The sequence below is a fragment of the Malaclemys terrapin genome, chromosome 7, assembly GCF_027887155.1.
Source record: "Malaclemys terrapin pileata isolate rMalTer1 chromosome 7, rMalTer1.hap1, whole genome shotgun sequence".
In the NCBI taxonomy this organism is placed as follows: domain Eukaryota; kingdom Metazoa; phylum Chordata; order Testudines; family Emydidae; genus Malaclemys; species Malaclemys terrapin.
In genome coordinates, this window is record NC_071511.1 from 50,110,359 (window position 1) to 50,132,727 (window position 22,369).

General features: G+C 50.6%; 1 protein-coding gene across 1 annotated transcript in view; it reads left to right on the forward strand.

The window, feature by feature from the left end:
- The window catches only part of GNAI2 (G protein subunit alpha i2), a 194,314-nt gene that overhangs the window by 99,506 nt on the left and 72,439 nt on the right, over positions 1-22,369 (forward strand). The window contains exons 2-3 of the mRNA XM_054034327.1: positions 17,332-17,374; positions 21,236-21,377. Coding sequence (XP_053890302.1) covers positions 17,332-17,374; positions 21,236-21,377 — 185 coding nt within the window. The remainder of the gene's footprint in view (positions 1-17,331; positions 17,375-21,235; positions 21,378-22,369) is intronic.

A 22,369-nucleotide genomic window follows, 5' to 3' on the forward strand; every position in this document is an offset into this window, starting at 1 on the left:
AGGGATGTGCGTGTAGGTTTATACATTGAGAACATATGACACAATACATGTTTGGATTGTGTAGTTCAGTGAACATCAAGATTTGTTGTCCCTTGACATTACTATTGACCTGAGCTTAGTTTTGGGCAATATTTTTCCCTTTGGGTTATTAAATCTGATTTCTCCTCAACAGAAGTAAATAACTTATTGTACAGTGGCCTATGAATCTAGGATTGTAAGGCAACCGTTAATGACTTTTCCTGTTCCCATGATTGGTGTGAATGTATTGGTCTAAGAGCATTGCTGCTGGAACAGGGGAAATTGACAACCAAGTGCCAATGAACACCCATTGACCCATGAAGGATGACTGGTGCAAAGTCTGCTGCACGCTGTAGGAACAGTCAATGTCTGATTGTCAGAGCAACCTTAACTGCAGCTGGCTCTGTAGCACTAGCCGTTTCCGGGGAGGGTCAGCCAGCCATTTTACAATGGAGTTATACAGGCACATGCAAAGCAGAAAAGTCGGGTGGCTCTTGCTGGGGCTGGACCCTGGCAATGATGACTTGTGTTGACATCTCTCCTTCCCAGGCGTCTGAGGCACGGTTGTAAAGTTCTCACACTCTGTTTTGCAGCGAGAGCACTCGTTTGACCTGAATGAAGGATTTGCCCTATAAATGGGTTTAGGGGATTTAATGTACAAGAGGAGGGAGTGAAAGCACAATCCCTCATTAACTGGGGAAAGGCTGGCAGTGCACATGTGTGTGGGGAAACAGCAGAGCCCAGGTCACCACCAGTAGCACTGTCAGAAGATCAGAAAGCTTTGTTTACAGGTAGGATTGGAGGCTCCAGGCTAAGGGGCTGAGAGGAAGGGGTATCCTAACTGTGTCTCGGTCTAGAAGACAGCTCTTGTCTCTAAGGCCAAAGCATGGCCTGGGGAGCCTACAAATCCCAGCATGTAATGCTATCTCCATTTTAGCAGTTGCATGCTGGGACCACTAGTCTCCAAGTGCTTGATCTCATGTTGCTAATGTGGCTGTTTGACAAAATGTTGTGTTCCTTGGACTCTGATTCCAAATTCACAGGAACAAGCAAATTAGCATACAAGCCCATTCTGCCTGCTGGTTGGGCTGGAACAATGTCTTTGAGCTCGCTCGGAGTAGCTATTTCCTTTGCAGAGGATGTGAAAACGCTGGCTCCTCTCCGGTAGGGAAATGTTAAAACCTTATGATCCTCACACGGACTTTGTTAAGGATTTTGTCATTAGAGCAGCAGCTACAGCAGCGTTAAATACTCCAGTAAAATGTTTTATGCTCTGTTGGGTTCCATGCCTAATTACGAGGCTTTTTAGTACGTTCTGTTTAGCAGAAAACCAATGATGTCTCATCCCAGAGCGATCAATTAAAAGCCCATGTGTGACTGGGCTGGCTGAGTTGTGCCTTGCTGGGTAATCTGAGTGTTCTGTGCTGTTGGTACTATCTGTTACCAGCATCCCAGAACATGCTACTTGCTACCCAGGTACCTACTCAGAGCATGTGCACAGACACACAGTGGGGTTTCAGTTCTTATTGCATAGAAAATAGCAAAGTGCCATCCCTCCATGGGGTGTGATTGCTCTGATCTGTTCACAGCTCCTGGCAAATGGAATCTGGTCTGAGGTGCTGTGTAGCCTGCTGAAGTGCATCCATAAGGTTTGCAGCCCTGCCTCTTTTTAGATTGCTTTTGTAATGGTGGCACTCGGCCATCTGTGTCTCAGTACCATGTGAGAATCCATTCTCTCTACGCCTCGTGGCCACACCTAACTTCACTGGAGTGGATGGAGCTGCAGAGAATTTAATTAGTATTCTAAGGTTTTCCTTCTTGCCTGCAATTAGACAACCATGGTTGGCCCAGGCAAGCTGACTGGGGCTAGTGGGCTTGGGCTAACGGACTGTTTAATTGTGGTGTGTGGACATTCGGGCTCAGAGGGTCCTAGAGCCCAGGCTCAAGCACCAGCCCGAACATCCACACCTCAATTAAAGCCAGCTGTGAGGGGGACAGGGCTTGCACACAGCCGCTGTACTACACCTGGTTTTGCCATCTGCTCAGTCATCCTGACACCTGAAGTCTAGTGGGAAAGGAGAGAAAGGAGCCCCCTTTGTTGAGTGCTAATGAATCTTGTATTGTCCATTAGGCCAGGTCTGCTGCTACCAAACCCAGGGCTCTATTTACCTAATGAATCACAGTCGTGGGAAATATGCACAAAGGGGGGTGGGAGGGCACTAGATGAGTGTGACTGTGTGTGCGGGTGGGGAGGCGGGGACAACATGTGGGTGATTCTGGACACTGCTGAGTTATAGTTTTTCTGTATCAAGGTTCAAAATAAGCAAAGGCTAGACCAGAGAAGTGGTTGGGTGACTGTATCCCTGGTGAAGGTATGTGGTCTAGTCAGAGAAGTAGAAATCCTTTTTCCTGGGTTCCAAGCCAGTCTCCTCCCAGGCCCCCAGGCTAGTCATTCTATCTTGCTGTCAGGTCAGAGTGCTGCGAGTCTCTTTAGATGTGTTGAGTGTGTACCCCAGAGTCCTGGGGGAAGTGGACCATTGGTAGCTACAAGCGTTGAAAAGCTCTGTGGGGTCTCAGAAGAGGATGCCTCTAGCAGCCCAGTGCTCCCTTGATTTGCACTGGGCCACAGGTGGAGTACAGACTAATAGAGGTGGCACTTTTGTCTTTGGAATCGCTGCTTCCTGCAGGGCCCCCCACCGATGTAATGGCCAGGCCTGACCAAGCTCAGTCTGAGAGCACAGGCTGTGGAGGGAACAGCTGCTCCTCAAACCCAGAGCTTCTGCAAAGGCTTGGGGTCTAAGGAAGCTCCTTATGCCCATACCACAGCTGCTCTAAATACACACCCTCCCTGGTGCAAGAAGGAGCAGGGATTTCTGCTCCATATGTGGGCTCCTTAAGCCCATATGCCTGAGCACCCTATTGCAATTCCCTGCCACTGCAGAGGCCTCAGCCATGGGTGCACCTCGGTTCTCTGCCTGTGATGCCCAATAGTTGTCTCCTGATTGCTGTAATGCTTGAGCCCAGTGATCTAAATTGGACGAAATACAGGGGTATCTGGGTGGGGTTTAGTGGCCTGTTAAGTGCAGGTGGTCAGACTAGATGGTTTGACCTTAAACTCTGCATCTCTTTTCTGCAGTACCAGTCCCCATTGAGGGCAGGGGTGATCCATGCTGTGCACGGCCGCAGCAGGATAGTTGCTAGGAGTTTGTCTGCCATCACCTCGGCAGGTGTTTGTGTGTCCAGGAGGCAAAGTTTAATCCACGCATTGTTTAGGAACCAGCTCTGCTGTTGGTTTGCTAATTACAATACTGACATAATTATACATAACAAATACAGCACTGCTCGGGCGAGAGCAGCCCAGTAATTGAATCACCCCCTATACAAGATCTTCCATTTGGCAACAAACATCCGTGTAAGCACAGCCAATCTATTGAGAGGCTTCAGCCCTTTCTGCGCTGATTTATTGGAGCTGTAAGTATTTCTCCCTTGCTACTGGATTCATTGTGGTGTCCCAGGTAGCTAAGTTAAAAGGCAGAGGCTCTTGGCTTGAAAACAGGGCATTGTCGTTAACTAGATGACACCAGCTAAGCTGAGCCATTAGCCTTGTAGAAACCTTCAATAAATTAAATGCAGAAAGCCCAGTGTTGCAAAAGCCTGGCTGGAGTCCTGGCATGGCTGGGTAGTCCATTGGCATTGAGTGATAAGCTTTCTTGTCTTCACCAGAGGCAGTACCCACGGTCCTGTTCAGGGGGGCTGAAATCCAGTTCTTCCTGGTGTTTTGAAATAAGCAGGCAGAGGGAGTTCTCACACCTTAACGTCAAAGAAGTTGCTGCACTGGAGTTTGACTTTCCATCTGTTTTCCATGATGCACTCTGGTGACTCCCATTGAACCCAGGCATTGCTGAGAAGGGGAGGGCTTAGGTCTGGGTTGAATTCCCACACCCTATGGCTTTCCTTTCTGTATGAGCCCAGGCTATGAGGACAGCTCCCTGCATCCCAATTCCCCTGCCTGCCAGCGCAGCCTCTCTGCAGAGACCAGATTGCAGTTCCATCAGTCAGGTTCGGATGACCCCGGGGGTTGGGCATGTTCCATGTGTGAAATGCTGTGAGGCCAAGCAGCAGCAGCCATGCGTAAGATGTAACTGTTAATTACATCTTAGTTTTATGAAGTCAGACCCTTTTATTTCATTGATCTCACACTGAAGGCACTGCAGACACAGTAGGCTTTTATTTACAGCTGCTGCTGCTCCTTGGAACAGGCCTTTCCTCCTCTTGCATTCCAAACTGTCTTCATTCCTTTCCTCCTGCAGTCTGAGGTGGCTGGCTAGGTACCTCTTTCCCATGCCTGCAGCATTTTATGCTAATGGCTCTTTAGCTTTCGGCCTTGTCCATTCTGGTTTGTAACCAGTTATGGCCCGGTCGGCTGTAAACATGATTTGTGTCTGCACATCATGGGCTAAAATGAAGCTGTAGCAGCGAAGTGTGTGGTCCCTGCCAGAAGCCTAGCTCAGCCAGTGAATCATGGAACTGGATTAGCACATTGGGTTTATTTGCAGTTTGGATGTGATTTCCTACTGAATGAATTAGGGCAGTCCTCCTCCTTCCCAGCTGTCTGGGCAGTAGAACAGCTCAGAATTCATTTCCCCATGTACTGCTGGGGTCCAAGGCACCAAGTGATTTCTGCCTGGATTTTCCTGGAATGCAGTTCAGATGCACAAAGCCAGCTGTGGTGGCTATGATATGAACACTCACCAAATTGGGTTCTTTATACCTGGCTAAGGTGACCGGGCGTCTCACCAGATGGAGCATCACAGTTAAAGGCTGTAGAGCAGGCAGGGGAGTCTTACACTAGAGTTTGTGGGCAGGACCCTACCTAGCATCCTTTATTCACATGGATTTCAAAGTGTGTTAGCCACTTCTCTCAACTGTGGAGTACAGACTGCTAAGCAGTGGCACCAATTTACATGATAAAAAATACTCCAGACTCTGTCTGGAAAAAGCCCTTTTTGTCTGGCACTTCTCCTGCCTTAACCCTGGCCAGTGGGGGATTTTTTTTTTATTATTTTTTAAACTGGACAAGTCATTTTAGAGCCTGATGGATTTGTCTGTTTTGGAAACTACTTTTTTCTGCAAAAAGAACAGGAATACTTGGGGCACCTTAGAGACTAACACATACATTTGAGCCTAAGCTTTCGTGGGCTACAGCCCACTTCCTTGGATGCATGGAGTGGAACATACAGCAAGAAGATATTTATGCATACAGAAACGTGAAAAGGTGGAAGTAGCCATACCAACTGTAAGAGGCCAATCAATTGAGATGAGCTCTGGTAACTCTCCCACAAACAACTTGTTTGTTTTGCTCACTAGTCCTTGGGGCCTGTTTGTGCATAGGGACTGTTTCTCCCCTCTCGAAGTCTCCAGCTCTTAAATTTATTAGGATTTTGAAAAGAGAGGCCAGTTTCTCAGGTAACCAATGTCAGAGTCTCATCTCAGTCACAACAATGTGAACTGGGAGTAACGCCTTTAAAGCCAATGAAATTACTCTGGACGTACACCAGTGTAACTGAGATGGTATGCCTGCTCTTGGAAATCTTGGGCAAATCAGTGGGATAAATTTCCTTTGCCCAGACTGCCTTTCGGTTGTCACAGGCTGCTGGAAAACCAGATTTGTTTTTTCCCGACTCTTTCGACTGCTAAAAATGGGCTTTTAAAATAGCTTGATAGCTGTGCTCGTTGTCTGGGCTCCGTAGGTGCTAGAGTCAAGGTCGGTGTTTTCAACAAAGAGTTCAGAATTCGGTTTTGATTTTGGCTTCTTCGGTTGCTGCTTTCTCCTGGGACTAAAATTATGTGCTTGCTGAGTTTGAGGATTGTTCTAGTTTTCTGTAGGAAAACTGGAGAAAGACATACACATAGATTTGGAGGTGGAATGAGGTGGGGTTGCCTGCCTGTGTAGGAAAAAATCTGGGTTCTCTTGAAATCCCTGCTCCTTCTTGCACCTCGGAGGGTGTGTATTTAGAGCAGCTGTGGTAGTTTTAAAACATTTACACTATCCTTCAAAATAATAGGCTTCTGCTACAACTGAAAATGCGCCTGCCTCTCGGGTAGAATGCAGCTAGCCTTCAACATGCTGCAGCACTAGAGGACAGTTCAGTTCAGCCTGATGGGTAATATTTAAGGCAAGCTCTTGCCCAGCTCTTTGGTACCTTAAAACAGTTAATAAATTTTCCAAACATGTAGCCAAAAGGGGGGAAAAAAAAATGCAGCACAGGGAAGCAGGGAGCTCCCTCCACAGTGAAACCGGTACATCTGTAGATGTGGAATCTGTTTCCTTCAAGCCTTGGGCGTGCATATTCTTGGGTCACACTGACTCTGGGCTTGTCTGGCTTGCATTAAATCATAGAATCATAGAATATCAGAGTTGGAAGGGACCTCAAGAGGTCATCTAGTCCAACCCCCTGCTCAAAGCAGGACCAATTCCCAGCTAAATCATCCCAGCCAGGGCTTTGTCAAGCCGGGCCTTAAAAACCTCCAAGGAAGGAGACTCCACCACCTCCCTAGGTAACGCATTCCAGTGTTTCACCACCCTCCTAGTGAAATAGTTTTTCCTGATATCCAACCTGGACCTCCCCCACTGCAACTTGAGACCATTGCTCCTTGTTCTGTCGTCTGCCACCACTGAGAACAGCCGAGCTCCATCCTCTTTGGAATCCCCCTTCAGGTAGTTGAAGGCTGCTATCAAATCCCCCCTCATTCTTCTCTTCTGGAGACTAAACAATCCCAGTTCCCTCAGCCTCTCCTCATAAGTCATGTGCTCCAGACCCCTAATAATTTTTGTTGCCCTCCGCTGGACTCTTTCCAATTTTTCCACATCCTTCTTGTAGTGTGGGGACCAAAACTGGACACAGTATTCCAGATGAGGCCTCACCAATGTCGAATAAAGGGGAACGATCACGTCCCTCGATCTGCTGGCAATGCCCCTACTTATACAGCCCAAAATGCCGTTAGCCTTCTTGGCAACAAGAGCACACTGTTGACTCATATCCAGCTTCTCGTCCACTGTGACCCCTAGGTCCTTTTCTGCAGAACTGCTACCTAGCCATTCGGTCCCTAGTCTGTAGCAGTGCATGGGATTCTTCCGTCCTAAGTGCAGGACTCTGCACTTGTCCTTGTTGAACCTCATCAGGTTTTTTTTTGGCCCAATCTTCTAATTTGTCTAGGTCCCTCTGTATCCGATCCCTACCCTCTAGTGTATCTACCACGCCTCCTAGTTTAGTGTCATCTGCAAACTTGCTGAGAGTGCAGTCCACACCATCCTCCAGATCATTAATAAAGGTATTAAACAAAACCGGCCCCAGAACCGACCCTTGGGGCACTCCGCTTGAAACCGGCTGCCAACTAGACATGGAGCCATTGATCACTACCTGTTGAGCCCGATGATCTAGCCAGCTTTCTATCCACCTTACAGTCCATTCATCCAGCCCATACGTCTTTAACTTGGTGGCAAGAATACTGTGGGAGACCGTATCAAAAGCTTTGCTAAAGTCAAGGAATAACACATCCACAAAATGCTGCTCTGCTTTCTCATAAGAAACATTCTGGATGGAAACCTCCTCCAGCAGAGCAGGTGTCTTGTGGTTCCATGCCTATTGGGAAACAGATGGCAGGTTTGCTGTTTTGGTTGTATTAACAACTGGGCCTTCATGTTCTTTCCTTCTGATCTTTTCCTGCTTGGGCCTCCCTGAATGAGCGAGCATCTCCTAGCATCTCGGTGTGGATATGTCAGCTAGCCCTGGCCAGATGGGCTCTGATCCTGCCACCTGCATGGAGCTGCGGTCAGCCAAAGACAAATTGCCATTTCAGGAATGTTGTCACTTGAAAACTCCCCTGGCTTATGTATCTTCCGCCATGTCCATTCTTCCTTCTCCAGGGCTGTCTAGGGGAGCACCTGCACAGAGCTGGGGCTTGTGTTCAACTCGCCAGGTTAAACATAGGGCAGAACTGGAATGTTCTTGAGTAGCAGCAGCTAGGACGTCACCCGCTAGTGGTTATAAAGCCCTGCTCTACCTCACTGTGCACATAGTGATACCATTGCTAGACGCTACACATGGAAGCCAAAGGTTAGAGGTCTTCCCCCGTTAGGACCCAATTGAATTTGAGGCTGTTCAGGGAGTGAGCCTTAGGATAAAACACCAAGAGACTCCTAGTGCAGATGCTCCATTCCAATGTACGGTTGGATACTTTGAGACTTGCTTTTATTATTTCTGTCCTCCTTGCAGGCCTCTTTCCATAGCAAAATGCATACTGAGCTCTGTCCCCAGTAGTCCTTACCTTGTTAGTGGTGTCTGCAATGTGTCCATGCAGCTAGCTTTGGTAAATCATTGTGAAAATTTACCAGCCTAGACACAATCTGCCTGGCTACACTGATGATGGCAAAACAGAAGTGTTATTTACCCCTTCAAATAACACAAGAACCAGGAGTTGCCCGCTGAAATTAATAGGTAGCAAGTGTAAAACAAACAAAAGGAAGGACTTCTTCCTGCAACACACAGCCAACCTATGGAACTCATTGCCAGGGATGTTATGAAGGCCAAAAGTATAACTGGGTTAAAAAAAAAAAAACTAGAGAAGTTCCTGGAGGACAGGTCCATCAATGACTGTTAGCCAAGATCGTCAGGGACCCAGCTCCATGCACTGGGTGGTCCCTAAACCTTCAACGGCCAGAGGCTGGGACTGGACAATGGGGGTGGATCACTCAAAATTGCCATGTTCTGTACATTCCATCTGAAGCACCTGGCACTGGCCACTGTCCGAGATAGGGCACTGGCCACTGTCCGAGACAGGACATTGGGCTAGATGGACCATTGGTCTGACCCAGTGTGGCCGTTCTTATGTTTGCTTACCTGTGAGCATAATTTTTTTCAGCCTGACACGACCGCAGCTGCAGTTGTCTAGTGCTGCCTGGAGGGGTAATGAGCTGTGGTAGACAGAATCAGGTTAATTGTAATAATATACAGCACTTATGTGTAGGTTATTTGGAGATGGGTGGGATTCTCCCCTGCTCTGTGCCTCAGTTTCCCCATCTATTAATATGGGAAGTGACTTGCCCAAAATCCCAGTGTCCCTTGCTGAATTGAGCATAGAACACAAGTCTCATGACCTGTTGTGTCAAGTTCCAACCACTAGACTTGTTGCCTAGTATCTAATCTTGGTAGAGGGTTGTCTGGTGAGTGCTTCTGACTAGTGGGAGGCAGTGTGGCCTAGTAGATAGAGAACTGGATTGGGACTCAGTTTCTGCCACTGGCCTGCTGCTCCTCTATGTTCCTCAGTTTCCCCCTCTGTAAATTGGGGATAATGCTACTGATCTCTCTTGTAAAGTGCTTTGAGATCTACTGATGAGACATGCTGGTGAAGAGTGTGGGGATATTTATAGTGCTTGTAGTACAGGTTGAAAAATGGCCGCTTGGACCACAGACTGAGCGATCTGCTCTTTATGGGGTTAAGTTCCTGAGTCTCTGCCAGGCCTTCCAGACAGGGCACAGTGCTGTCTGATGCTAGGGAGCAGTCTTCAGGAGGCAGCCAGGTGACTTAGCTCCCCTCCAGCTGAGCGTCTGCTTCCTCCCTGCTGCTTTGAGATACTAGTGGTTAGTCCCCTCCCAGCACTAAGATCCTAGGCGACAGGGCCTGACCTTGGTTAAAAGGCAGAGGGTTAACGTGAAGAACCTGCTCTGAGGAATGGCAAGCCCTTACACAATGGTGTGCATGCTAATCCCCTGCAGTGCCTGGGGAAGTCTGACACCCTGGGCTGGACCCCAGTCTGGCCTGCTCAGCATGAACCTGATTGTGTCGTAGGGCGGAACTGTCTCTGAGCTGCATGTTCCTGAAACACATGACTCTTTGCACCACGGAGCAGGAGAATAAGGTGATCAGATTTGGTTTTATTTCCCTACTAGGGTAATAAAGTAGGAGTGGAGACAGGAAACGCTTCCCAACTTCCACTCGCTGAGCTTAGCAGCTCCTTTGAAGAGCCGAGACGCCAGTCAGGCCTTTCAAGGAAAATCCAAGTCCCAAGCGGGAGCGCGCCTCCATTTTAGAGGCCAACCTCCTTATTAGTTGGCTGCTCTCCATGCTGTGTTCCCTAAGCCAAGACACTGACAGCATAATACCTAGAAGAGCATCTGCAGACCCTTGTCCTTCAGCAGATGTCCCCACTTGGTACCTAGCCGTGATTAGAGACAATTGCTGTCTATGAAAGGGATGGTGCAGCTGTAGCTCAGCACTGGCACCAGCAAGCCAGCTGGCTCGCTCTGCCGAGTCGACGTGGTGGCCTGGAGAGTGTCTGCACAGTCTCATCGGCGTATTAAAATATCTTCTGACAGGCGCCACCCTTGCTCGTAGAGGCTCATCACAGGGAGAGCTTGGAGGCTCTGGATGTTTTCCTGTTTGTGCATGGTGGCTCTCCCTTTAACTTACTTTTGCAAAGCTGTTGGCTGACTGAGAGCTCTCTCTTTCAGCTTTTGGCTGGCAGGGGCGGGAAGAGGGAGCCCTGGAACTCTCTGATCCAGGGCCCTTGCATTGCTGTATTTAGGATATTGAATTTCTTTGACTTCCACCTCTTAGCTTGTACTCTGAGGCAGGGAGCGGTTAGAGGCGGGGCTTCTTGATTATTTGCAGGGAAAAGGCCTTAGGTAGCTGGTACAGTATGTGCATTGGGTATATTTGTCAGGTTGGTGGCTAGACATATTGGGGACCTTCCAGAGTCCATCTCGGTGCTGACAAGCTATTGCTCCCGAGCTCATGTCCCCATAGCCATCTGGCTGTTGGGATTACCAGAAATCTCTGAGGGGGAGAGGGATCCTCTGTATGAACACCTATACTTGTGCCAGGCACATGTTTGCAGGAGTGGCTTGTGCCAGTCTTTAAAAGAGAACATTGGGCATCCAGAGGTAAAGAGTTTGCCCTCTGGGCAACCTATGTCCCATTGGGATGCAGCAGACTGCATTGTCTGTGTGGGGAGAGCTGCCTGGGGCTTCAGAAACTTAAATAGGCCCAAATTGCATACCTCTTCCGCACTGCATAACAAACCTGCCCCTGGTTCCCTGCGGGAGCATGAAGAGCCAGTTGCTTCCTGCTAATTACCATCCTTAGTTATGGATTAGAATGGGGTGGTGACCATCTCCATACATGTAGTGTATTAGTCTGATGCAATGCTCTGCATACACCCATGACTCTGGGTATTTCTCTTGTCCCCTTAGGGGCTGGGGAGGGGGAACAACAATGACAGTGTTGTTGGAGGGGGCGAACCTCAGTATTGATGTTGTCCTTGCACTCTACAGTGCACAGTCATAAAGTAAAGCAGTCACTGCCCCCATAGAATCTGGGGGGTGGGGGAGACTTAAGGTGACCAGATGTCCCGATTTTTGTATAGGGACAGTCCCGATTTTTGGGTCTTTTTCTGATATAGGCTTCTATTACCCCCCCACCCCCGTCCTGATTTTTCACACTTGCTGTCTGGTCATCCTACGGTGACTTAATACATTCCCTTGTGTTGAGCAGCTGGGAAATGGTGAGTTTAAGAGGGGTTTGAATAAACTCTCCCTAATCCACATACAGTAGCAACTTGCTACCACCTTGAAATCTGCCCCCAGCCCCAGATGGACATCTCGGAGATGCTTGCCCTCTGAGACGCTACTCGAGCAACCGGACTGCTAAGCCTTCGCTACGATTGTGAAGCGTGCTCCAGGATGCTTTTGAAAACAAAGCCCCTAAATCAGGCCTGCACAACTCGTAAAGCGGCGAGGGCCATATTACTCAAAAGAAAACAGCTGAGGGCCAAAACCCCCCAGCGCCGCCCAGCCCTCCAGAAACACAACTCCCCCCCAACCCCATGGAAACAACGCCCCCAGCGCCACTGAAACACCTCCCCCAGCGCTGCCCGCCCCACGGAAACAAACCCTCCTTCCCTAGCTCCGCCCCACCGAAATACTGGTATTGAACCTTGGTAATATGTTATAGGTAGTATACTACTAAGGTAGTATAATTAAGGTAAAAGAAAAATGCCTCTTTTGCTAGAAGTAGAATAAGATCTTCCCCCGCACTTTGTAATCAATTGCCCTGTTGAATGAATGAGGTGTGAATGAGGAAGGCTTGGAAGGCAGGCACCTCCAGACAGCTGCAACCCTTGGAGAGGGGATGGGAGCCAGACCAGATCAGTAGAACAGGTCAGCTACTGACTCGCCGCCTGTCTCCTCAGCTCCCCTCCCCCAGCTTGCCTACTCCCCCCCCCCCCCCCCCCCGCCACTGCCCTCCCGCTCGCCTCAGCCGCCTCCTCCCCTGCTGCTGGCTCACCTGCCTCCCCACCCCCTTTCCGGTTCGCCTACTTACCCCCCGCCCGCTCGCCTCCTCAGCTGCCTCCTCCCCCGTCGCTGGCTCACCTGCCCCTTCACCACTGCCCGCCCGCTTGCCTCCTCAGCCCCCCTCCTTCACCTGCCACTTGCCTACTGACCCCCCCCGCGGGCCGCACAGTGAGCCCATGCGGGCCGCATGTTGTGCAGGCCTGCCCTAAATAAAACTCTGCTCCTGTTGATCAAATGAAGGAGCTGAGCCTGTTTTGTGATGCATCATTTTTTGTATGTTCCTTTTTTCATTCATGTACACAACCACTCGCAAGGGGTTGGTGAGACATAACAGTAATCAGAGAGAAGAACTTCAGGGTTTGGGTATAAAATCAAACAAATCAGCCTGGTGGGATGTTAAATTGAGGACCGTTTCAAATGGAAGAAGGTTGGTAAAACAGTATGTGGCAGTGGGTTGTTGCTGTAAAAGGAGGGGGATCCTGGTGGTTGGGATAATATAATCTTAGCCAGTTAGTAATGAATCTCTAGTGTCACAGATCAAAGCCCTGAACCTGATCTCTGCAGTTAAGACGCTGATCAGTGGGAGTCTGCATGTGCAGCTGACTGCAGGATCGGGGCCTGAGCTCATGCTTTTGGAGGATATTTACTGCATGTGTGAACAAGCTTCCTTGTCTCTTACCAACTGGATGGGTCCATTTTCTAGGCCTGCCAAACTTCCTCTTTCAAACGGAAGCCTCTGATTGCATTAGTGTTTGTGTACCTGGCTGCAGTGAGGTCCCTGCTGGTGGGAGCATGAACTCGCTCCGACTGTAACCAAGCCACCCCAAATCAGTGCAGTCTAGGGTGACCAGATGTCCTGATTTTATAGGGATAGTCCCAATTTTTGGGTCTTTTTCTTATATAGGCTCCTATTACGCCACCCCCCACCCCCTGTCCCGGTTTTTCACATTTGCTGTCTGGTCACCCTAGTGCAGTCCCAGGGGGTTCCCTGCATTCCAGGACACCATGGAGCATACAAGCTCTGAGTGCTCCTTGTCTTCTCTATTTTTGTGACCTTTAAAATGGCTGAGCAGATGAGTTTTTGGTGCTCCCCAGAAGGCTGTGCTTGGGTTGAGACCTCATGTGCCAAGTTTCAGCCCTAGGCACATTTTCACGGCTGACTGTTAAGGTGTTCTCCCTCCCTCCCCACAATTCCCTGCAGACGCTGTTGACAGCTCTGCTCTGAGCTGGGCAGGCACTGCTAACAGTGAGCTGTCTGCACAACCCAGTTGTGATCCATTCGGCCCTGGGGTGACAGGGTTTGCTGCTGGTTGTAAATCACTGAGCAAGCCCCGTGACACTCTCCTTCAGACCAAAGCTGAGTTGGCCTGCTGGGACTTGGGTGTCTTTCAGCATTTCTGACTAGAAAGCTTGGTTCACGCTCAGATCCCGTTTCCAGACCACCTGCTCCGTGCAGGGCAATACACTAAAGCCAGAGACAAGCTGGACCCATGCTGATCTGAAAGCTTCTTTAGCCAACAGCCTGCCGGATGCCACAGTCCCATTCTGAACTAGTCAGTCCTACTGAGGCCAGCTGACTGGTTTCCAGGCGTGAAGGAGGGGACTGGAGGGACCTGGAGAGGCTTTGGAGCAGCTGTGTCATTTGGAGACATTAGCTCCTGGAGGCAGACCTCATTAGCTGAAGGGTTAATGGCTTGCTCTGTATATGGCAGCAGATGTTTCATCTGCTGATAGGTGCCTTGACTGCATGTAACCCTCTAAAGTGCATCTCCTTATTACAAATTCTGCCTGATTAGCTTCTCTGTCTTAGGCAGGAGCTCTGCCTACCTCAGCTAGGCGGGATCTGGAGGCAGGAATCTGAGTGCACTCTGCCTCTTGTTGCTGAGGGGAAATTCCTAGATTCCAAGGGACCACTGCAATCACCTTGTCCAACCTGCTGTGTAACAGGCCAGAGAACTGCCCCCAGATAATTCTGTGTGACATGCGTGCACACCCTGCTGCTCCTCCCTGAGGAGCCTTGAGTGGTTCCCATCTGGGCCTTGGGCCGGACCATGCTGTGAGGGAGCAGCCAAGGTCAGGGCTCGTGCCCCCTCCTGGCCATGCGGCAGACCTGTCTGCTGGACTGACCTTTCCACACCCTCCATCCCAACTGCTGCTGTGAATGACGCCCAGCAGGTGGGAGGAGAGCATCAGCAGTCACGACTTTCTGGCTTTCCCCACGGGGTGAAAAGCAGCTGCTGTTTTTAATGCCCCCTCCTCTGCTCCAGGAGGTGCTAATGTGCCGTTGGTCTGCCACGTCCTGCTGGAAAGGGGAGGGGGGGCCCCCAGAAGCAGCAGCTCTTCCTCACCCCCAACCTAGCGGGTAGTGGTCTCCCCTCCTCCCTCCAATCCAGGGAGGGTTTTCACTGGTGAGAGCTGGAGTGGAAAGACCAGCTGTAGCCTATAGTGCTGCCCAATGGTCATGGCTGGGTGGGCAAAGGAGCCGAGGCCTTGGGGCCCTGAGCCCTGGCTCTGAAATCCTGGGCTAGTGGGCCCACTGGAGGTCAGGGCGAGGTGAGCGATCATTGCCCAACCTCAGTGACAGACAGCAGGTGGGTTTGTCACACTCACTGTGCCGTGGCTGCTGCTCAGGCCTTGTCCCGGCCAGTGCAGTTGCAGTCTGAGTGCAGGACAAGGGGTGCTCACCATTGGGGGATACTGGTGTTGAATCAATACCTCGAGGGCGCTGGAGGGAAGTGTGTAGAAACCTCCATAGGGTGACAGGGAACATGACTCTCTGCTGGGAGTGATGGCTGCTCCGCTCTGAGCAAAGGCAGCACACTCCACCCTAGCCCCAAGAGCTTGGAGATGACAGGATCTGAGCTGGCAGCAAGTGGAAAGGAGAGTGGGGATGCTGGCATGGCGCTGGCACTCTGGCCAGCAGGAGGCCTTAAATCATAGGCGAGAATGACTCTGAATTCATTATGGGGCACTTATGTCCTAAAAGTTTTGTAATGTTTCACTTCCTATCCCTGTTACATAGTGCTGCAGCTCACGCCTGCCACTGCAGCTCTGCTTCCTTCTCTCAGTTGGCTGGCCCCCAGGCAGCATGGCTCTAGGCCAAGCTGGTACCAGATCTCCCCAGGCTGCTGAAAGCCATGCAACTTAGCCTTCCCCTCCAGAGAGAGGAGAGGGGATCTGTGCGTCTTTCCTCTCAGGCGAACAGGTGCTAGACAATGCAGATGAACCAGTGTTTGCAGGCGGGAGGAGAGCCAGCTATAGGAACGAATCTGAGAGCAATGGGTAAGGAAACTGAGCACTGTGACACTCATCAGATCCAGCCGTGTCCTTGGGGGCAGATCCAGGCACTGGCCCCTGTTCTGAGATGTAGCAGGGGGCCTGCATCATCCTAGCATGGCTTCTCTGACCAGTACTACTTGTCATGCTGGTTAGAACGTGGTTGTAAGGGAGAATGCCTCTGTCTGCATTGATCAGGTCTATCCATGTACTTGCAGGCCCTCGTCATGCTACAGTATCTAAGCACTTCAAAATGTTAGTGAGTTCCACCTCATAGCCCCCTCCTTGCCTCCATGAGGTACAGCAGCAGGATCACTATTTGACAGATGGGAAATTGAAGTGCAGAGTGTGACTTGCCTGTGGTCACTGGAAACCTTTGGCAGAGCAGGGAATTGGACCCACCCGGCTGGTAATAGCTGTGCTTAAAGAGTGGGGCGTGCAATGAGCATGTATACGGTCTGGCTAGGATAGTATGCCGTGGTAGAGAGCCCACTCACTTACTTGACTCTATCTCCCCCATGATTGTGGTAGTCCCTGAAAGAGTAACTGCTTCCAGCTGGCCTCTGCTGTCCAGGGATTGGTGATGTCTGGAGCCACACAGGGAGGGGAGAGGCATGATCGGCTTCCTGGAATGCCTCCGCCCACCCCATGGTTCAGAGTTTGCACCATGCCAGGAACACTCCACTTAGTCTCGCTGTTCATCACCGTCCTGGCCCTCATTAAGTGTCAGGCAGGACACCAGTTCTTGCAGCCTGCCTGGGAAAGACTTCTTGGATGTCCCTATGAGGTGTCTTGTGTGCAGGGGCCTTTCAAGTGGTGGAAGGGGGCTGTTTTCCAGGGGCAGACCGCTTTTCTAGGAGCTCAGCCTCCTGAAAGAGTGTTCTCTCCTCTCACAAGGTGGAAGGATCCTCCCACCCCTTATAACTTAGTCTTTAGGAGGGTCAGCATTCGTCAGCCATTGGTGCATGAGAGAGCTGGGTGTGCTGTGGCTACTTCCCTGCCATTGGACACACTGTGGCCTCTATGAATTGGGCCCTGCTAAGGTGTCTCCAGCTGGGCAGCCAATGTCTCCCTGCACTGTCAAAGTGACTGGCCTAAGTGCTCGTTGCTTTGAGTTTACATCGCTCCAGGGTGGGGATGAGGGCCCCGTGTTCCCAGCTCCCCCATCAGGCTGGCCCAGAGGCCTCGTACTGCTCAGTATTCATATCCCCTATTCATGTCCACGTGTATGCTGGTGCAGTCCAGCCAGCAGTTTCTACCAGTGTGCAAGGCTTCCAAAGCCACCTGGGTGGGATCACCAGGGTGTGTGAAGGGCTGGGGAATGCTGCACAGTGAGATTGAGCCCACTAAAGTCTGTAGTGCCAAAAGGCACCTTCCCTTTATCCCAGGACTCCCTGGAGAGCAGGGTCTACTACAGTACATCCCTTAGCAAGCTGAGTCTGTATGTCTCTGCGCTGCTCTGAGCTGAAGTGTCCGATGACCAGACAAGTGTTTGTAAGCCCAGAGGGCCAGACTCTCTGAGGCTCTGCTGCTGGGAGGCCTGTCTGGAAGCTAATGTGGCAGCAGGTGGGTTACACCCTCCGTTGTTGGTAACCCCAATGACACCACAATGTCCCGCTGCCATGCGGCAATATCCAGTCAAGTACTGCAGCTCATGGCTTTTCTCTCTCTCCTTTCTCTACAGGTGCAGGAGAGTCTGGGAAGAGCACAATCGTGAAGCAGATGAAGTAAGCAATGCCTCCCCTCCTTTGCTTTTGTTTCTAAATTTCAGCAATTGCCTCCCTATTTCATCCCACTGCAGAGTAGAGTGTGCGTTCTGCAGCCAGGGGCCGGGGGTGCCACGCGGGTGCCGCGTTCTGCAGCCAGGGGCCGGGGGTGCCGCGTTCTGCAGCCGGGGGTGCCACGCGGGTCCCGCGTTCTGCAGCCAGGGGCTGGGGAGTGCTGCATTTTGTATGAACTCTTGGGGGGGGGGGGGGAGAATCCGAAGCCTGTGATTCAACAAAAGTAAAGCATCTATAAAGCATGGATAAGTTTCTATTAGCGAGACCTCGAAAAAGCGCTTCCAGGGGATAGTTATGGCAGGCTTCTCCGCACTGCGGTTGGGTGATGTGATTTCCATGTTCTTAGGGCTCTTGTTTTAAAAACACCCTTTGTGTTTGAGTTTTTCATCTGAACAGCCAGGGCAGCCCACGCTGTGGGGCCAGTGATCAGTTGGCATGGCACCATCGACCACATCCAGACCCTATGGAGCCTATTGTGTCATAGCCTAGCTGGCTGCCTGCCAAAGGCTGCTGACCCTGTTAGCTCTATTGGGGAACTCAGTGTGGTCGCTGGTGTCTGCACTCTCTCTCAGTGCATTGGCCCTGGCAGAACTGCTGGTTAGAGGGCTGTTCACGCTTGCCTCTAGCCAGCACCAGATGCTTCCCTGTTGGAGGCAGGAGACTGGACTAGCTGGCCCACTGGTCTGATCCAGCCAGGCAGTTTGTATGTTCCTACATTACATCCATTTGCTCGCAGCAAAACTGTCCTACCCTGGGTCTTTCAAAGGGACATGTATTTCCCACTCTGCCATGAACTCGCTCGAATGCTGTGATTACCTGTGCTGAAAAATGTCCTCGTGTCCCTAGTCCATTACCTTGGAGGTATGGGGCAATGGTATGGCCGTTGCTCCCCGGGAATGCCTGAGAGACCTTTCCTGTTCGGTTTTACGCTGAGTCCTCCTTAGCGTGTCTCGGGACAGAGCAGAGAGTTGCTTTCACTCCATGTGGTAGGACAGCACCTGGGAAAGCTGCTCTGAGCAGCTGAGTTCTTCCCCCATCCCATGCTCACACTTGGGGGAGTGCCATGGGCTCACTGTATTCCTGGGACTGGGCCGCAGTCTAGCTTTGGTTGGGGTTAGCAGTGTCTGAGGAGAAGGGATTGTTTGTTTATATGCTTGCTATTTTTGTCTTTCTTTTTAATAACACTGTTCAGTTTCAGCAATCCATCCATGTAAAGCTAGCAGCACCTCTGCACAGCCTTACAGGATAGCATTCAGACTCCATGCTTTATGAATTCCACAAAAAGATTAGGGAGGCAGAGTAGATGATTTAAAAAACAAACCCTTTTGATTAAAACCTCCTCTCGTAGCCAGGCCCTCTAATTTTGGGCGCAATGCTCTCTCCGGCTGGCATGATGCACCCAGACTTGCTTAATTTGAGCAAAACTTTACTCTTCTGGCAGCTTGAAGCAAATTGCCATTTGAATATTTCAGTGACTTGCAATTAAACATGGAAAGTGACATCAAAAATGCATATGACAGTGATTACATAAATAGAAAAGAGCAATGCTGAAAGGTATCGCACAAAGAGGATACACAAAAATGGTTTGTGTTGGGAGAGGCAGCCCAGAGACCCCTGCACAGCATCACAAACTAAAACCTCCTGATAGGAAACCACCCTGGTAAAAATCTGTTGCATAAGAATTGACAGACCCATTCCAGTCAGGAGGGAAAACAGTGATTGGCTGAACAGGGCCCTATCGAAATAAACAGAGGCATTCTCTGAAAGCAGAGGGAGCTGATTGTCAGAGGAGTGACTTACAAACTGGAGTTTACACCACACAGAGAGCTTTTATAATCATTCTGTTCAGATGGACTGTATCTCCTTAACATCTGAGCATCCAGACCAAGAGGATGGCCCAGCTAAAGAACAGCCGAATCCCCAGTGGGCATAACTCAAGTGAGCATTCCATAGGAGAATTAGACAGAGAGGGTAGATTTCCTGCCTGGCCTGAAGAGAAGAAACTCTCTTGCAAAGACAGAGAGGAAGGTTGGTCTTGTGGTTAAGGCATTTGACTGGGTCTCAGAAGATCTCGGTTCAATTTCCAGCGCTACCACAGACTTCCTGAGTGGGCAAATAACTGAGACTCTGTGCCTCAATTCCCCACTGGTAAAATAATCCTTCTCTTCTGCTCTGTCTAGTCCCTGCCCCAAAGAGCTGACAGTCTCATGCTAGTGATAACTAGCAGAGTGGGGCCCTGATTTTGGTTGGTGCTTCTAATGTTACTACAATACAAAAAGCTGCTACTCGGAATAATACTCAAATGTATTTAAAACCAGATCCTTTAGTTACGTTGTCTGTGTCTGAGCCTCTTGCTGAAATGTGTTTGTGATCCCCTGTGGTGTGGGAGGCCAATGCAACAGATTGTTCTGCTAGATTAAGGTGGGGTGGAGACTAGAGTACAAGAAGAGCTGTTTTAATGAGTCAATAAAATGCTTAAGTTTTAAAGGGCTACAGAATCTGGCTATTTTGGGCATCTCTATGCCGTCAATCAACACAGTGCGCTGGAGCTGAACAGGTTGGCTGCGTTTGCTTGATTTATCCTGGCACATCCAGGCTTGAAAAATTAGTGGCAGGTAACAAACTTATGCCTGCCAGCTGACTGGTTAGTGAGTGAGAGCTCTGCTGCAGGTGGAATTGATGAGCATCTGGTCAGTTTCACTGTTGCTATGCTGGCTAGTCATTTCAGCTGCAGGGAACCCAAGCAGAGTCTAGTGGATTTCAGTATTGCTGTTGGGGACAGCAGCAGAGGCACAGCCTTGATCAAAACCAGCTGCTGCTGTGGGATGTCCCAGGTCAACGGGGTCCCTGCACAACCAAGGGGTTGTGATCACCCTCTCTTTTTTTTATGGTGACTAATTCTTTCTTGTTGTAACATGGGCTCATGGTAGGGAAACGGTTCAGAACCACTGCTCTGGGTGGTGGTTGGGAGAGGAGAGTCTCTTCTTCAGTTCTGCAAAAAAACCCACCCCCATCTTCTCTCAGCAGCAGCAGCTGACTAAATGTGACCAGAACCCTGGTCAGTTTCATGGTTGCTGAGCTCACTTCAGGCAGTGATTCTGGAACTGATCAGCTGCTGTAGAAAGCTGTGAGAGGCTGAGGTCTGGGGATGACCAGTGGGGTGAGGAGGGATGGGGGGGGGAGGTTCCTCCTTTTTGCTTTTGCAGTAGTTGAGGTGAGAAGTCTGTGGAGATCCCTCTCCTGGGAGGTGGGAGTGTAGGGGGGGGGACCCCTCTTGGAGCCGGGATGGGATGATGGGGGAGCTCTTGCTGGGGTATTGCTCGGGGAGGGATGTTGGTGACAACCTTAGTAGGTTAATCTGAAAGCTGGGTCCAGGGACAGCACTCAGGTGGGAAGCATGCAGTGCCTTATGCTTGCCGCAGGCTGAGTGCCCTGCCCCGGCTGAGGACCCCGTCTTTCATAGCAGCCATTATCTAGCAAACATCTGTGTGATTGTCTCCTCCCCTCAGAGTTGGGGCAGCACTGCCACAGTCCTTTTCATCCCCGGTGCTGGGCTCTCATGCTGGTAACATGGCCCTCCTAGCAGTGCTGCACCTAGAGACAGTCTCCACTGGAAAGTGCCTCTCTGGAGAACGCTTCCTGCCCTCTGGAGAGGGAGCTGCTACACAGAACTGAAAGGGGGCAGCTCCCAGTGAGCAATGTGAATCCTAGTGAGGGAGCAGGGGTGAGGGTGGGTCCTACTGGGGAGCTCCACTGGGATATGGTCAGCTTGTGATGGTCTGACTTTGTTCCTGCCCCCTCTTCAAGGATTATCCATGAGGATGGCTACTCAGAAGAGGAGTGCAGGCAATACAAAGCTGTGGTTTACAGCAACACCATTCAGTCCATTATGGCCATCATCAAAGCCATGGGCAACCTGCAGATTGACTTCGGCGACCCTGCAAGAGCGGTGAGTTACCCTCTCTGTGCCTGAAGATTGTCCTTGCTTTCACTGATAGCCCTGGTGTGGGGGTGGGTCAGAGCTCTGCTGCCTGTCTGAATGTGGCATTTGAGGAGTCGTGACTCTTGCCAAAGGAGTAAGAATAGCTGAATCCTAGAACTGTTGGTGCCTAGAACCTTGCTGGCTGTTGGGAGGGTGAGGCTAGCCATGCCCAGCAGCAGTTGCACACAATAGATTAAGAGCTGTGCTTCTGAGTGTGTGAGGCCTGAACAACGTAACCCAGCCAGCCCCTAAGGCCTCGGGGGTTATGTTTAGCCTGAGGACTCCAGGCATGGGCATGTACTGCTATGCTGTGCACTGCAACCAGGCAAGTGCTTGTTCAGCTCCCACCTGAGCACCATGTGTGACCTGTCCTCCATCCTGCTGGGTCCCAGCCTGAGTGATGGGGCAGGTGCAAGGGGAGGGGAGGTGTCTCTGGGGCGCAAGCTTAAATGAGGGTGAGCTTTCAGGTGCAGAGAACCAAAGCGACTCAGGCTTGGGCCAGGCACGTGCCCTTACCTACTCCACCATTCGCTCACTCCCTGTAACCACCAAGAGCGAGCTAAGGGCCAGCATGAGCGAAGGGGATCTAGATAGTAGGTAGCATGGCCTAATGGCTATAGCTGTGGCTGGCGATTCAGCAGAGCTGGGTTTTATTCCTGGCTCCCTAGGTTTCCTGTGTGACATCAGGCAAGTTGTCTCCCTGTGCCTTCTCCTGTGGATAATGCTGCACTCCACCACACCGAGACGCTGCGAGAGGGGGCTGTGGAAGGGCTAAGTAGGGTTTGGGGGAGCTAACAATAGCAGCAGCAATCATATGGTTTTTTTTCTCTGCCTGGGACCTCCTTCATTCAGGGTTTGCTTACTATGCAAAACCACGTGTCTGATCTGGTTGGGCATTACCTGGGGGATCAGAAATAGGACACTGTTTGTATACAGGTCCCAGCGATGTCCCTCAATCG